At 42.2% G+C, this 15,580-nt stretch overlaps 1 protein-coding gene across 2 annotated transcripts; it reads left to right on the forward strand.

Moving 5' to 3' along the window:
• The first annotated feature begins 1,100 nt into the window (after positions 1-1,100).
• LOC147614442 ((DL)-glycerol-3-phosphatase 1, mitochondrial-like) lies at positions 1,101-12,188 on the forward strand. 2 transcript variants are annotated; one of them, XM_086780979.1, is made up of 6 exons: positions 1,101-1,217; positions 2,303-2,527; positions 2,615-2,675; positions 2,796-2,943; positions 3,041-3,120; positions 11,652-12,188. In XM_086780979.1, the coding sequence occupies exons 1-6, from the start codon at positions 1,163-1,165 to the stop codon at positions 11,773-11,775; spliced, it is 693 nt and encodes a 230-aa protein (XP_086637105.1). In that variant the 5' UTR covers positions 1,101-1,162; the 3' UTR covers positions 11,776-12,188. The 2 variants fall into 2 exon arrangements, with proteins under 2 accessions (XP_086637105.1, XP_086637106.1); XM_086780980.1 differs by lacking the exon at positions 11,652-12,188 and adding an exon at positions 3,243-3,485.
• The last annotated feature ends 3,392 nt before the right edge of the window (positions 12,189-15,580 follow it).

Raw genomic sequence — 15,580 nt, forward strand, 5'->3', positions numbered from 1 at the left:
AGATCCGAATACCCCATTCCTTCCAATCCCTAGTGTGTGTGTTTTATTTTTGTATTCACATTGTTAGGGATGCTTACCATGGACATGAAGGGTATTGAGCTACAACGATTATCGATGAGATAGTTTTGGATCAAGGACTAATGTGGGACTTGATTTGTATGTAGATGTAAAAATATTATCATTAATAGATGACAACTTGGCAACAAGCAAGGATGGAGGGGATTGAGATCAATTATTGATGAGATAACTCGGCAACATATATGAAACAAGCAAGGATGACGGGTATTAAGATCAACGACACCTTGATTTGTTTGTACATGTTAAAATATTATCATTATTAAATGACACCTTGAAATGACATGTTAAAATATTATCATTATCAAATGACACCTCGAAACATATATGAACAAGCAAGAAGATGCTCTAAAATAATTTTGAAGCGAGTGTCCAATACATCAGTATCGTGTCACATGATATATGGCACTGTAACAATTCATTTTCAGCATTGAAAGTGCCAACACTCTTTTTTTCCTCACTCACATCCACATGCACCTTAGTGTAGTAGTGGCAAAAAATGATTAACTTTCCTGAGCAATTGACATCAATTTCTCTTACTATATTATTATCTTATTTCATTGTGTTGTTTATGTTTTTTCTTAGTAATACACGAAATAAATAATCGACCAAATATCTAAAAAACTAATCCTCTACTCCGAAAAAATATAGCTTATCTATGATCAAGGATATCAAGATAAATGCTCAACAAGCTTATAAGAATTCACAAGGGTGGATAAGCACATAGTGACTGAAAAACCACGACTGCACAATTGCCAGAGCAATCTAGTTCGAACTAATCCTTCGAAGACTAAATAATAGTTTTGAACAATCCTTTAATTCTTTTATATATTTATCCAATCATAACTATATTTGAAAATTGAAGCTGATTTTTCTTTATATATATATATATATATAAATAAAACGGGCTTTTAGTTTTATGGATGTAATGTGTAATGCGCTTCCTTCTCGAGGCCGCCCGGCGCCCGATGCTTTGCTGGGCGCCGGACTAATATGAAGCTGAGACCGGCCAAAAATATGTTTCTCTTGGGAAGGGTTTATATTAATTTTTCCACAAAGGCAGCAAAGAAAATTAGGTTCCTTGGAGATGGGACCTGCTCGCATCACGCATGTTCTGTTTGACATGGACGGTCTGTTGCTTGGTGAGTGCCCCCATCCCTTCTGCTACTTGATGTCTGTCGCTTGTCTTTCCATTTATCAGATGCTTAAATCATCAACTGCCTTCCCATCAGTTTTGTTACCTAGTTCCATAAAGCTTCAAAACCAAGGATTAGAAGAGGCCAGTGCCGTAGGTGTATTTGCGTGTAGATGAATTTGCGTGTAGATGAATGTATGGACTGACTTGGGCTGAGACTGGCCCACGAAGGGCTAACCTGGACTTGCAGGAACGCTGGAGTGAGGGATTGATCTGGCTGCTTGGTTGATGCTCTGCTGGACAGCTTTGTTTTTCTCTACAAGGGGCAGAAGACTGTGTTGCTGGCCGTCCTGCTTCAACTTGCGTCTTTCTTGCCTTAGGCTGCCACTTGGCATGCTCAAGCCTCATGGCCTGGGAGTCTTGCAAAAAATGAGATGCATGAATGAGGCTCAACCCACCTTTCTATAGGGGTTGGAGCAGGCTGACTCTTGTGTAGGACTGGCCGACCCTGGTTAATCACTAAATTATCTTAAACCCCTGGAAGACAAACATGCCATATTTGAGTGTTCATGGGAGCCATGTCAATGTGCCGTACACAAATCATGTATGGAGATTATAGAGGGTGGAGTTAGGGGACACACAACAGTATTAACCTTATGACTCCCTACTTTTCCAAAGCAGTGGTATTCTTGAGCATTGGTTAAGGGCCAACACCAACATTTACCATGCTTACATGGTCTAACCAATTGTCACCTTCATTAACTAGATTTACACAGCTTTGTTCTTTAGTGCCAACTTTTCACCTGGCTCAGAAGTGATAGAGCTTAGTACGGACATATCTGTGTATGCAAATTAACATATCTACTCTCGAGGTCTGTATCACACGAGTAAGAAATGTCAAAGCATGCAGTCTTGGCTATGCATGATGAATATTGATAGTATGGAGCTCTGAGTAGATTCTCATGAAGGTAAGATTGCACTTGTCAAGTTGGAAAAATAACCTGAATGACAGGAATGTCGTTTGTTAGACATTTGATAAAAAAGAGTAGTGGGCTGGTGTCTCCTGAGATTTACCTACTTCTATTGGAACAGATACGGAGAGGTTTTACACTGATGTGCAAGAAAAAATTCTTGCATCTTATGGCAAGACTTTTGATTGGTCATTAAAAGCAAAAATGATGGGCAAGAAAGCACTGGAGGCTGGCCAGATTTTTGTGAATGAGACGGGTCTCAATGGCATTCTCACTCCTGAAGATTTCATAAGTCAAAGAGAAGATATGTTGCGGTCTATGTTTCCTGAAAGCGAACTTTTACCCGGTGAGTTTTGTTCTTAGAACCCTAGCAATTTGCAAGGACTCATTTGGCATTCAATTGACAAGAGTCTTGACTTTGGCTGATATGAAGGTGCTGAACGTTTAATACAGCATTTGCATGCACACAAGGTCCCTATTGCAGTCGCAACAAGGTCGGCATGATTTTTCGTATCCCTTTTTAAAAAAAAGTTCATTATCTGATGGACCAAGTGAGATTCGCAACAATCGAATTAGTTTGCAATGAGTGCCTTCAATTGCTATGTGTTATGCAGCTCTCACAAACGCCACTATGAGCTCAAAACGATGAGACATAAAGAGCTTTTCTCCCTCATGCATCATGTGGTTGTAGGTGATGATCCAGCAGTCAAGCATGGGAAGCCGGCCCCGGATATCTTTGTTGTGGCAGCTAGCAGGTTTGAGGTAAGCTCTTTTCTATTTGCAAATGTTTTAAGTTTTATTTTGAGGATAAGGAGATTTGCCTTTATGTTTACTCGGGTTTTAATCTACCCTTTCCTAGGATGCACCAGTCGCGTTAGAAAACATGTTAGTCTTTGAAGATGCACCTACTGGTGTAGCAGCTGCTCGGGGTGCTGGAATGTAAGTTATTTGTCTCTTTTCCTTATGATTTTGGTGCTAGTCAAAGTTCATCAATCAAATTTTTTTTACTCTTTGCGGTTATGTGTCTCTATCAAAAATTATGCCTTGCTTAACTTATACAGAGAATCAAGGTCTATATCAAGGAGACTAAAAGGCCTTTTGAAGGCAGTATGAATATTACCGTCCTTCCATGTAGACCATTCAATTGAGGCTGAAGTCTTGGGTTCTTAACAGTTTAAAGGTTTAAGGCATGCTGGGATGTTTTTGATTCACGTTGCTCAAGTTTGAGTTCACTGTGGATAGTTTCAAGAATATCACTAAAACAAGTGTTAGTTGGACTGAACTAGATGTATTGTGTAGCTACACAACAACTCTCTTCGCACATTATGTGATAGTAACGTGCTTGTATATCACTATGATGTAAATTTTTAAGTTGAGTATTTCTATTTCTACGAGCTTAGACAGATTCGTATGCGTACAAAACAGTTAATTTTACTCTGTACTGAATGTGCTGTACCCAAATAGTTTTGCTCCATGCTGAACATGCCGTACCACATTTTTCTAAATAAAAATTCAAAGAATGCCTCATCCACCACGTTACATCTCGAATTGGGCTAGGTCAATATTAACCATTGGCCAAGGACCTAGAATGTGCTAATCTAGAGTCAACTAGGCTGAGAGTTAGAGTTTAAAAAGCTAACCGAGATGTTGTTGGATACGATAATTCAACTATGAAGATTGATCAAAACATACTCAAGGTGGATCAAAGTATGTACAAAACATCATGAATATGAGGGACAAAAATTGGTATATGCAGAAAATTGCTTTGAGATTAACACAAGAAGACACTAATTATGATTAGGCATGAACCAAACTTTCATAATCACTTGATCACGACTTGTACCTTATTGGACATATAATGGATTCTTCTTTGTATACCGCTTTCCATTGTGTATTGATTCCACTTTCTTCTTTTCTCATCCCTTCCATGGATGTAAATGAATTAAGTGTGTTTGAAAGCAAAGAATTATAGAAGATACTTGATTCGTTTCAAGATGTATTTCCTAAGGAACTGCCATCGGGTTTACCACCTGAATGGGCAGTAGATCATCGTATTGACTTAATCCCTGGTGCTCATCCTGTCAGTATTCCGCCTTACAGGATGAGCCAAGCCGAGAAAGATGAGTTGGCTAAACAACTCGAAGATTATTTAAGGATGGGCCAGATCCGTCCAAGTAAATCACCTTGGGGTGCACCTGTGTTGCTTAGAAGAAAGAAGGACAATACCTGGAGAATGTGTATAGATTACAAGAGATTGAACAAGCTGACCATTAAGAACCGTTATCCTCTCCCTAGATTAGATGACTTGATTGACCGGTTAGCAAGAGCAAAATATTTCACGAAGATAGATTTACGTACTGGCTATCACCAGATACGTATTCATGAAAGGCATGTCGAAAGAACCGCCTTTCGGACTAGGTATGACCATTACGAGTTTCTTGTATTACCTTTTGGGTTAACCAATGCTCCAGCCACATTCTAGCAAATGATGAACGATCTTTTTCGTGAACATTTGGGAAAATTTGTGGTGGTGTTCTTGGATGATATTTTGCTATATAGTCGTACTCTTGAGGATCATGTCAGACACCTCACGATTGTCTTATCTATTTTAAGACAGAATCGACTATATGCAAAGTTAAGTAAATGTGAGTTCTTTATGACCGACATCATTTACTTGGGACACAAGATCACTAGAGATGGATTGAGCATTGACTATGACCGAGTTCAGAAGGTTCTGGACTGGCCTATACCGCGAACAGTGAAACAACTTCGTTCTTTTCTCGGTTTTGTAGTTTTTCTTCGGAAATCTGTGCGGGAGTACTCTTAGCTCACACTACCGATGACCGACTTATTGGGTCGTGGACGTAAGTCAAATCAGCCTATCACTTGGAATAACGATTTGGATATGGCCTTCAGACTTTGGAAAGATAAAGTCAAGGAAGCACCTATCTTAGCATTGTCTGATCCTAGTCGGCCTTATGTTCTTGAAACTGATGCCAGTGACTGCGCTATCGGGGCTGCTTTATTTCAAGATGGTAGACCGGTTGCTTTTGAAAGTAAAAAGCTAGACGACACTCAATCTCGTTGGCCAACCCTTGAGAAGGAGCTTTATGCTGTGGATCATGCTCTCAAGGTTTGGAGACATTATTTATATGGCTCCAAGTTTGTGGTGGTATTGACTGATCATCAGTCAATCAAGTATGTGTGTGATGTGGATGATTTGAGAGACAGGAAAGCTCGTTGGGCAGAATTAATGCAAGATTTTGATTTTGAGATCCGTTATCGGAAAGGGTCCATGAATAGTATTGCAGATGCGCTTAGTCGAATTCGAGAGGTGAATACTTTGTCGTTCACCGAGATTTCTACTGACTTATTTCAGTCATTGAGAGGGCTTTGTAGGACTGATAGTTATTTTGGTCCATTCTGGCAGAAGATCCAGGACGGGAGCTCATTGATTGACCAAGACTCGGTGACTGAGTTGTCTACTATTCAGGCTGCAGGAGGCCAATGGCTGATTCGGAATGGTTTACTATTCCGTAATGACAAAATTTGTGTACCACATACCTCGGACATTAGGTCCAAGATTCTTAAGGAGTGTCACGACGCCCCTTCTGCTGGACACCCTGGGGTACATAGGACACTATCGTTAGTGAAACACACTTTTTATTGGCCAAAGATGAAAGGGTATGTAGAAAATTATGTTCTCAAGTGTCAGATTTGTCAGGCAAATAAAGTTGAACGCTTTAGACAGACTGGGTTGTTGCATCCTTTGCAAATCCCAGATAATAAATGGGAAAGCATTTCCATGGATTTTATTACCGGATTGCCAAGAACACATCAAGGCGACGATTCTATTTGGGTTGTGGTAGATCGCTTGACAAAGATGGCTAGATTTTTACCGACCCGGAAGACTATTACAGCTACGCAATTAGCACGGCAGTTTATCGAGCAATTGTTTAGACTGTACGGGTTACGGCAGGACATAGTCAGTGATAGGGACTCTAGTTTACAAGTGATTTTTGGAAACTTGTTTTTGAGAAGTTGGAAATAACTTTGAATTTGAGTTCCTGTGATCATCCTCAATCTGATGGCCAGACGGAAAGAGTGAATCAGATTTTGGAGGATATGCTTCGAGCATATGTATCCAAAAGACAGAGTTCATGGGAGGATTATCTTCCTGTGTTAGAATTTGCATATAACAGTACTAAGCATACGAGTACAGGGTTTAGTCCTTTCATGCTTATGTATGGCTTTCAACCTAGATCACCTGTTATAGTAGGATTCTTTGGACTTCAGCATGATGCAGCACGTAATTTTTTGCAAGATATGCAGGAAATGTTACAAGTTGCAAAGGAATCTATTAGAAGTGCTCAAGACCGAGACAGGTTTTATTCTAATAGACATCGTTCACCCAGAGAGTTCTCTGAAGGAACGATGGTGTATTTGCGAGTTCCGAAAGATTCCGAGACTTTACGGACAGGTAGATCTCCGAAATTATTCCCTAGATATTGTGGACCATTTCGTGTTACACGACGGATTGGTTCAGTTGCATATGAATTGAATTTGCCTTCTCATGTGAAAGTTCATCCTGTATTTCATGTCAGTAGACTTAAGGAAGTACTGGGTGGAGCAGATCAGTTAGTTACTCCTCAAGAAATCATAGATGTCGAGGACATGACATTTGTTCCGCACGAACCTAAAAAGATTCTTGGATTTCGTGAAAGAAGATTGCGTAATACGCTTATCACGGAATACAAGATCAAGTGGAAGGATCGTGTTGAGGAGGACGCTACATGGGAGACATTGACTACTCTTCAGAGAGATTACCCTGGCTTTTTAGTGAGCTCAAGAGTGAGCTCTTAGAGGAAGGGGAGTATGTCATGTGCACAGTGTGTATCTACCATGTGCTACACGTACGCAAGACTAGTTTCGAGGCTTGGGGAAGCTTGGAACTAGGTAGGGTGATTGACGAGCTGAGTTAGGGAAATACTAACGGACGGGCACCCAAGTATGGACGGGCGGGCGCCCAGGTGTGGATGCCCGATGACCGGCCAAGAACCTATAAAAGGGTGGCCAAGGTTAGTTATTGAGATATAGAGTCTCGCGAGTTTGTGAGAGCTCTATGGTCTTGGAGCCTGGATCTAGTGCAGACGTGCACCTGCTTTACGCAGTCCAGGCCGGCAGCAGTCTCGAGGCCCGTGAGGGCGGCTTCGTGGCGGTATGGGACGTCGCGAGGAGGAGATTGGTTGGTACGTCATCCTAGTTAGCTCAGCTCGTGGCTCGGTGGGGACAGCCAAGACTGTGGGCTCGCCCACGGCTGTCATGGTTGGGAGGTGAGTCAGGCTTGCATCCCCTTGTTTGTTTGTTTGTTCGTTTGTTTGCAGGATTTGAGTCTCGAACCAAGATCGATCATGAGGAGATCCGTGGAGATTTGACAGGCATGTTTCTTGATTCATCTAGGTATATATATATTATATCAAGAGGTTTACATGGGCTTATACTCGCCAGCAGATAGGCATTGACAATATGCACTGGGAAATGGATAATCAACGAGTGGGGAGGGAGGCCTTTAAATAGGCACATCATGAAGCCTTAGGACCTACAAAGATGTATCATGACTTGCACCAACTTAATAAAAGGTTTAAACCTACATAAGACCTAGTTTCCACACAACATATGAGATGCTCATATTTTAATAGAAATGGCACCCTTAGGTTCCCATATCAAAGAGGACAATAATGTAGGCATATGCTCACTTATGGTAGTGCTATGTGTGAACAGGGCTTAACCAAGGGCACTTTTTCAAATGTGGTTTTTCCCCTTGGATATCAAGTGTGAAAGGACACTCTCTCTCTCTCTCTCTCTCTCTCTCTCTCTCTCTCTCTCATTTCTGTGTGAGCTTCTCCATCCTGCACCTAACCCTAATGTGCAGGTTTGTGTGTGTGAGTGTGTGAGTCCAACACCAACAATTGGTATCAAAGCTCTGGAGGTTCAGTCCAAGCCTCTCTGGAAGTTCAGCCTTGGCCCTGCAGTTGCCTGCGAAAATCCGTCGACGCAGTCCGTCCGTTCATCGCCTGCAAATTTCCGTCGACGGACCAGTTCTGTTCGTCGCTGCTGCTTCCGGTCGCCAATAGTTGGCGGCACTAGTGGGGAGAGCACCGCCGCCGCTCAGCCCGCGGGCGGCATCTCCCATTCCAGCCGCCGACAGCGCTACTGCGCAGTCCGTCGTTCCGCCCAGCTTGTTCGGCGGCGCTAGTGCGCAGACATCCGCCGCCGCTCGTTCCGCCCAGCTTCTTCAGTGTCGTCCGCCCTGTCTCCTCAGCGACGTCCATGCACAGACCTCCGACGTCGCCGCCTGGTCCCTGCCGACTTGCTGCGCAGCCCTCCTCCTCCTCCTGGACCAGTGGCTGTAGCCGACTGTGCACGTCAGTGCCAAGATGGTTGCTGAAAACTTTGCAAAAAAGCAAACTTGCAGCTCCACTCACAGGCAGAACAAGGGCTAGTTCCAGCCATGCATTGAATATACATCGTGGGGAGTCTGCATTAGCCATGGGGGGTCTCTTTGATTCAGAAGAGCCTTCTTCTTATGAAGAAGCACATGAGAAGGAGCATTGGGTGCAAGCTATGCAAGCTGAAATCTCTTCTATCATGAAGAACAATACTTGGGATCTTGTGGAATTGCCTAAAGGCAAGCATGTCATTGGAACAAAGTGGGTGTACAAAGTCAAAAGGAAGTCTGATGGTACTATTGACAGGTACAAAGCAAGTCTTGTGGCTAAAGGCTACTCCCAGAAAAAGGGAATAGATTTGGAGGAGACTTTTGCTCTACTTCGAGAATGACCACAATAAGATCAGTGATTGCATTGGCTGCACATAAAGGATGGAAAGTGCATCAATTGGACATCAAAACTGCATTCTTAAATGGGGATTTACAGGAGGAAGTATATGTAAATCAGCCCATTGGTTTGGTAGTTCTTGGTGAAGAGGAACATAAAGTATGCAGGTTACACAAAGCATTGTATGGGTTAAAGCAAGCTCCAAGAGCTTGGTATGATAAAATACATGCTCATCTAACCAGCCAAGGTTATGTGAATAGTCCAGCTGAAAGCACATTGTATGTGAAGAAAACCGGTGCTGATATTCTCATAGTCTTCTTGTATGTAGATGACATGCTCATTACAGGTACTAGCAAAGCACAAATTTCAGATTTCAAAGTTGATTTGAAAGCTGAGTTTGATATGTCAGATTTGGGGCCTTTACACTACTACCTTGGTATACAGTTTATGCATACAGATGATGGCATTGTTATGTAGCAAACTAAGTACATAAAAAGTTTGCTAAAAAGGTTTCACATGGATGAATGTAAGCCTATTTCTACTCCAGTAGAACCAGGTGTACGACTTACTATGCATGATATTGGAGAGCCTTTTGAGGCCGGCATTTACAGCCAGGTAGTGGGATGTCTCATTTACTTGTGTAACATGAGGCCAAACATATCTTTTGGGGTGTCTTTGTTGAGCAAATTCATGCACAGCCCAGGCACAAAGCATTGGCAAACAGTCAAACGCATATTTCGTTATCTTCAGGGTACCCTGGATCTTGGTTTGTTCTATCCCGGGGGGGCAGCTTGCAGCTTTATGCATACAGTGATTCAGATTGGGCTGGTGATTATGATACCAGGCAATCCACCAGTGGGAATTGTTTTTTTCTTGGAAGTTCATGCATATCTTGGTTGAGTAAAAAGCAACCCACTGCTGCCACATCTACTTGTGAGGCTGAGTACAGGGCAGTCTTCACAGCTACAGTAGATTGTGTATGGTTAAGGAGATTATTGGCTGATCTTCGTGAGTGTTAGCAGACACCCACCACCATTCTCATTGATAGCCAGAGTGCTATGGCCGTGGCATGAAATCCAGTATTTCATGCACGTACCAAGCACATTGAGATTCATTATCACTATGTCAGAGAGAGGTTACATGCAGGGGAGATCAGTTTATCTTACTGTCCTACACAGGATAATGTTGCAGATCTATTCACAAAGGCTTTACCTCGAGAAAAGTTTGAAGCTTTCCGCAAAGCTTTGGGCTTACTCTCATACAGAGAGTGATATGCTACCTTGTACAGGTTCACACTTCCACTACAGGGGGGATTTGTAGGCATATGCTCACTTATGGTAGTGCTATGTGTGAACAGGGCTTAACCCAGGGCACTTTTTCCCATGTGGTTTTTCCCCTTGGATGTCAAGTGTGAAAGGACACTTTACATATAATATTTTGTACTTCTATATTATATGGATGTGACACACATGCAAGGGTTGACTTGCATTTTGTGGCTACCACACTTTTGGCTCTCTCTCTCTCTCTCTCTCTCTCTCTCTCATTTCTCTGTGAGCTTCTCCATCCTGCACCTAACCCTAATGTGCAAGTTTGTGTGTGTGAGTGTGTGAGTCCAACACCAACGCATAGCGTCTCGTTCAAGCCTTTGTTGGTGTTGTTCTTGGGCTGCTTGGTCTGCCCGTCATTGGTCTTCATCAGCCCTGCGTTTGGCGTCCTTGGCTCTTCGTTCATCATCACGTCAGGGTCTTTGGTCTTCAGCTTGTTTGGCTTCTTCCTTGTCTTTGTTGCTCCATGATGAGGAACAATCTTTCAAGCTGTGAAAGTTCTTTAGGCTTTTCATCTTCTTTGATTGCTGCCTTGTCTCGAGCAATCTGTTGTGCATTGAAGGTCGGAAGCGTTTCTTTGTTGGTATCTTCTTTGTTGATCTCTCCTTCCATGTCTTTTTGAAGAAGTTTCTCCTGACATTGTGGAGGCTTGGGTGGTTTTCTTGACCGTAGTTTTATCATCCACGGGATGCTCTCACTTTTGGGTAGCTAAGTTTTTGTAAAAATTGTTGGAAAACAAAGTTGTAGCAGAAAGAATACAGAGAAAAAAAAGACATTAAAGAATTCAGAAGTAAATGCTGAAAACCCTCCTCGGGAAAGCCCTAAAACAGCCCCGTACTTCTTGGGTAGCACGTGGGTGTAGTGCGCATAAGAATAAGCGGGTTGAGGGCTGGGGGCAGACCATGAAGCAGGTGCATAAGTAGTGCACAAGGAAACATGCCGAAAAGTACTTGTTTATTTTTTTTGAAAAATAGAAATGCAGAAGAAACACGTAGAATGTTTCAAAAATGCATCTATGCTTATGATCCACCGAGTTCAAATTAATACCCGTTAAAAAGAAAAGAAAATTATCAGTATCATGGCTGTCTGTTGTTCCACTTGCATAGTTTATATGCTTGAGATGTGCATTTGCACCCAAGAACAGGGATTTCTATGAAGTTTGCTTAAGTTTGACTGCCATTGATATGATTGTCCAGGAAAAGCACCTTTTTTTCAACGATATACATCGAAGCTTTCTGCTGTTGTTATCCTTGTATGCCTTGTTTATTGAGCACAATTTCATCAAACCTTACTGATACCATGCATGCAGGTCTGTAGTGATGGTACCGGATCCCAACTTGGACCGTACTCTTTGTGAGGGTGCAGATCAGATTTTAGGTTCACTATTGGATTTTGAACCATCCTATTGGGGTCTACCTCGTTTTGAGCCTTAATAAGAAATCGGAATTACTACAATTTCTCATGTTAGACAACCAGCAACTGTATCATTGTACTCTAATTTATATCTCATCTAGAGGTGGCACCACATTCTATCAGCAAATGATTCTGCTGGTGTAGCCATGCATGCAAGTGATGGGTGCTACTTCAATTGCATTCTATTCACAGTAGGTGCATTGCTCACCTAGGCAGCCACCATTTTTGAATGCTAAAATGCGGAAACATTTTCTATCTCCTGTAGGACTGGATTTGGGGGTCTGATTTGATAGCCTTTTTGAATCTAGGGCATGTATCCTCCATCATCAGGATTCGTATCTTTTTGTGTTTACACCTTGAAGGTTAACTGCTATCTTGTAAACTGATTTCTGTTCTGTGGGGTTGTGTTTGATAGAATGATTGCTATCTTGTTTATCGTGTTTGTTTTTTTCTTGTTTTTCTGGGATGATTATAATGTTAAAGGACCTTTCATGAAAGCCATTTTCCTTTTAAGTTTCCTTTTTTTACCATTGGTGACGTGAATGCATGGTGGGGCTCAAGGTTCTAGAGGGCTCACTTTGTCTCTGTGATAAAAGATTGGATACATCTGGGTCTTGTCATCGGTGATGTGAATGCCTGGTGGGGCTCGAGCTTCTAGAGGGCTCACTTATCTCTGTGATAAAGAGGATGCAGAAGCAAAATCTGTGGGTGAAATTTTAGAAGGCCGCCCAATATTTATAGTTGTATGCTATCTCCTTCCAATATTCGCAAGGAGATTAAAGTCTTGGATCTCACTACCATTTTTACTTCTCTCATCCACTAGAAACCTATCTTTACACTTTTCTTATTTGACATTAAGCACAAGGTAGGTTGCTTTATATATTCATGCACTGATAAGTGCTTGTTTGAGTAGATAAGATGGTAAAGTACCTTACGGTCACTTAAGAGGGTGAAACCATGTTAGCATATAGAGTGGTTAACATATCCCTTTTTCTATTGGTGATTGTGTCCTTGTATGAAGTTGCCATGCGAGGTAAAGTGGTATGATTCGGACCTGATCTGCAGTTGGATGTGTGAGAAGCTTTGGGTAGCTTTGTTGGTATGCAATCCTTAAGGTATAGGCAATGTAGAAGTTATTCATGTGAGCTTGGGGTATAATATCATAAGACCCGGACCGCCATCTAATCTTGCAAATCACTCCATGGTGGTCTTGGTGCTCAATCCGCCAATCATACGGTGCGGATCGCTTCTATCAACTATCTAATTTTGAAGGGTCCTGACCATTTCCATAACAAAAGGAGGTCTTGTAGCGTGATGCCTAGAGATTGGGCTTTTTTCATGGCGAGTATGTTGGTTAGGTCGAGGTTTTGTTGGTGTTGAATTGGAGTCAAAGCAGCAGTCCTAGGATTTCTCTAACTCAAATGCTTTTTTCGACTCTCTTTGCTACTTTCTTCAAATTTTTTTTGGACATCCTTTTTTCTTGGGAGTCAAGATTATTAGATTATTATACTCTCTTTGTTACTTTCTTTGACATTTACTAAACATCCCTTTTGTTGGGAGCCAAGATTATTAGATTATTGATGCATGGTAGTTTGTTTTATCCATATGAAAACTCAATGCATCGACTTCTTCGATACTTCTTTGTTTGCTTTCTTTGACGTACACATGGTTTGAGATAGAAAATTGAGTGTTGATGTATAGTGAGGATGATTGATATGGCGGATGTGAATGAGGTTGGGTTATCAATGAGAATGGAGGAATTTAGGACTCCTAATATGGCATGCATGTTGGTAAACTATGAGCGATGGGTGGCTTGTCCGATGATGCTGACGATGGGATGTGGCTTTGCAGCGACTTAGTGGAAATTTTCTCCAAAGAAAGGGATGTTTCAAAATAGGGAAAGAAACTTTTAACAATCTACAGGGGCACTTTTTGGGGGGTTATGTGTGCATACGTGTATGTGTATTTAATTTTTGATCATTTTTAGTTTTGTTTTGGGTTTCAATTTTTTAATCATTCTTGGGTATATGTGATGTATAATTAAGAGGAAGTGCTATGATACATATGTACAATGGAGTTTTAAACTTTCAACTTACCATGTGACCTCACCAACGAGCGAAAGACAGAGAGTCACTTGCCCATCCATGATGAAATCTTTGATATTACTATCACCAACTTTGCTCATGGAGCGCTTTAATCGAGCATTTTCTTTCTAATTTCAGCTAGAGATTTGGTGTTGGGACATGGCTCACACGGGTGTTAATGGATTGTGGTAATCTTTTTAAGGCTTGGGGTTGGTCAGCGGTGCCACGAAAGTATACACAACTCTCTTTGGGGTTTGGCACCACATGGGTTGTTGTTCTTTGATAAGAATAGAGATGGGTAAGGCCACTGCACATGGACAAGGTATTGCCTCTTGTGGTGCTTGGCATCTACAGACTCCTCTGACTTCTCTGAAGGTGGTGTCAACACATGAGTCGAGGTGGAACCCACTGCTCTCCATTCTTGCTTAAGCTTTGGGGTTAGTGTTGGAAGCATGGCTTTTGGTCTCCACTCCATCTTTGGTCTAGCATATGATGGCATGGTTGCAGAGGCTTGTGGTGCAGGTTTTATGACTTTGGAACCTAAATGTAAGGGTTCCCTTTGTAGAAGCCTTACACTTTGCAACTGGGTTGGGACCCAATAGAATGTTGGCTCTTGCGGGGCGACTCGAATTGGAGTCGAGGCAGTCCTCGTAACTCTCTTTGGCTTTAGAGATTAGGGTGCGATTCGTGAGGTTATCAGGACCCAAACAGGAAGAGTTTCCATTGTCAAAGCTTTGAGCTTCTAACATCTTGATGAGGATCAGGGGTTGGGTAAAACTCTATTGCATGGGACTCCCGCTTGGCAAATCTTGACTCATGGGTAGGCCGGCTAAATGGTAGCTACTCTTGGGTCTTTCCATGGGCATCATACTTTCCTTGGCTAGTGAGGATACTCTTGGGTATCCACTCCTTCTTTGTAACCTTCCTAAAGGGTTGTTGAGGTTGAGGTTTGGGGGGTGGTCTTCTTTTTGCCAGAGAGGTTTTGGATCTCCATAATGGATTGAGAGGGTGGTTGACTCAGAGAGACAATAGGAGTGTTGAGTGTTAAGGGTTACTTGAGGTGATGTCTTGTAAGTGGAGGGCGAAGCTTGGGATGTTGATAGGTGTGAGGTTCTCTCATTCCCCATTTGCTCGAGCCCAATTGACTAGACAATCAATGGTGGTTACAATCCATTCCCTCCTCAGAATGATGCTCTCTTTCATTGTACTTGTTACATGGGTTGCATAAAACTTGTAAGACACATGTTTAGTTCTAATATAAAATTTAGCTTTAAAACAACCAACGGGGTCATAGATTGGGAATTATTTACCACGGTGCAAGGGGTGGGTGGCCTATTGAGGTCCATCTCTCACAAGACAACACGTTGTGGCTAGCCCCGTCGATGTTAACCAAGGTAGGCCATGCAGCGCGGCGGTATTCCTAGTAGGGAAACTCGAGCTTAGGGGGCGAGCGGGTTTCACCGTTGGTTTTGTTTCAAATTCTTCAAGCACGAACATGGATGTGTTTTGAGCGTTGTCCAATTGTGCAAACCTTGTCTCTCAAGCTTCCGTGGAAGAATGTCCATGGTTGACTAAAATGTGAATCTAATCCTCAGAGTTGGCAGGCTTTGAAAGGGGCTTTTATTCTTGGTTCTCATCTTCACCATCCAACATCTTGCTATCAATGAGATTGTTCGAGCAGTTGTGTTAGACTCATTGGCAAGAATGCCTCGACCCATGGGATAAGTCTTTCCTGTTTATT

This window comes from Cibotium barometz, chromosome 42, assembly GCF_041138505.1.
Source record: "Cibotium barometz isolate CiBa-2024 chromosome 42, ASM4113850v1, whole genome shotgun sequence".
NCBI lineage: Eukaryota > Viridiplantae > Streptophyta > Polypodiopsida > Cyatheales > Cibotiaceae > Cibotium > Cibotium barometz.

What these genes read in the sequence shown, in the direction of transcription:
- LOC147614442 (XM_086780979.1), top strand. Translation starts at nt 1,163, where the DNA reads ATGGGACCTGCTCGCATCACGCATGTTCTGTTTGACATGGACGGTCTG. An exon ending in TGAAAGCGAACTTTTACCCG is followed by an intron (nt 2,528 to 2,614) that starts GTGAGTTTTGTT and finishes GCTGATATGAAG; the next exon opens with GTGCTGAACGTTTAATACAG. An exon ending in CCTATTGCAGTCGCAACAAG is followed by an intron (nt 2,676 to 2,795) that starts GTCGGCATGATT and finishes TGTGTTATGCAG; the next exon opens with CTCTCACAAACGCCACTATG.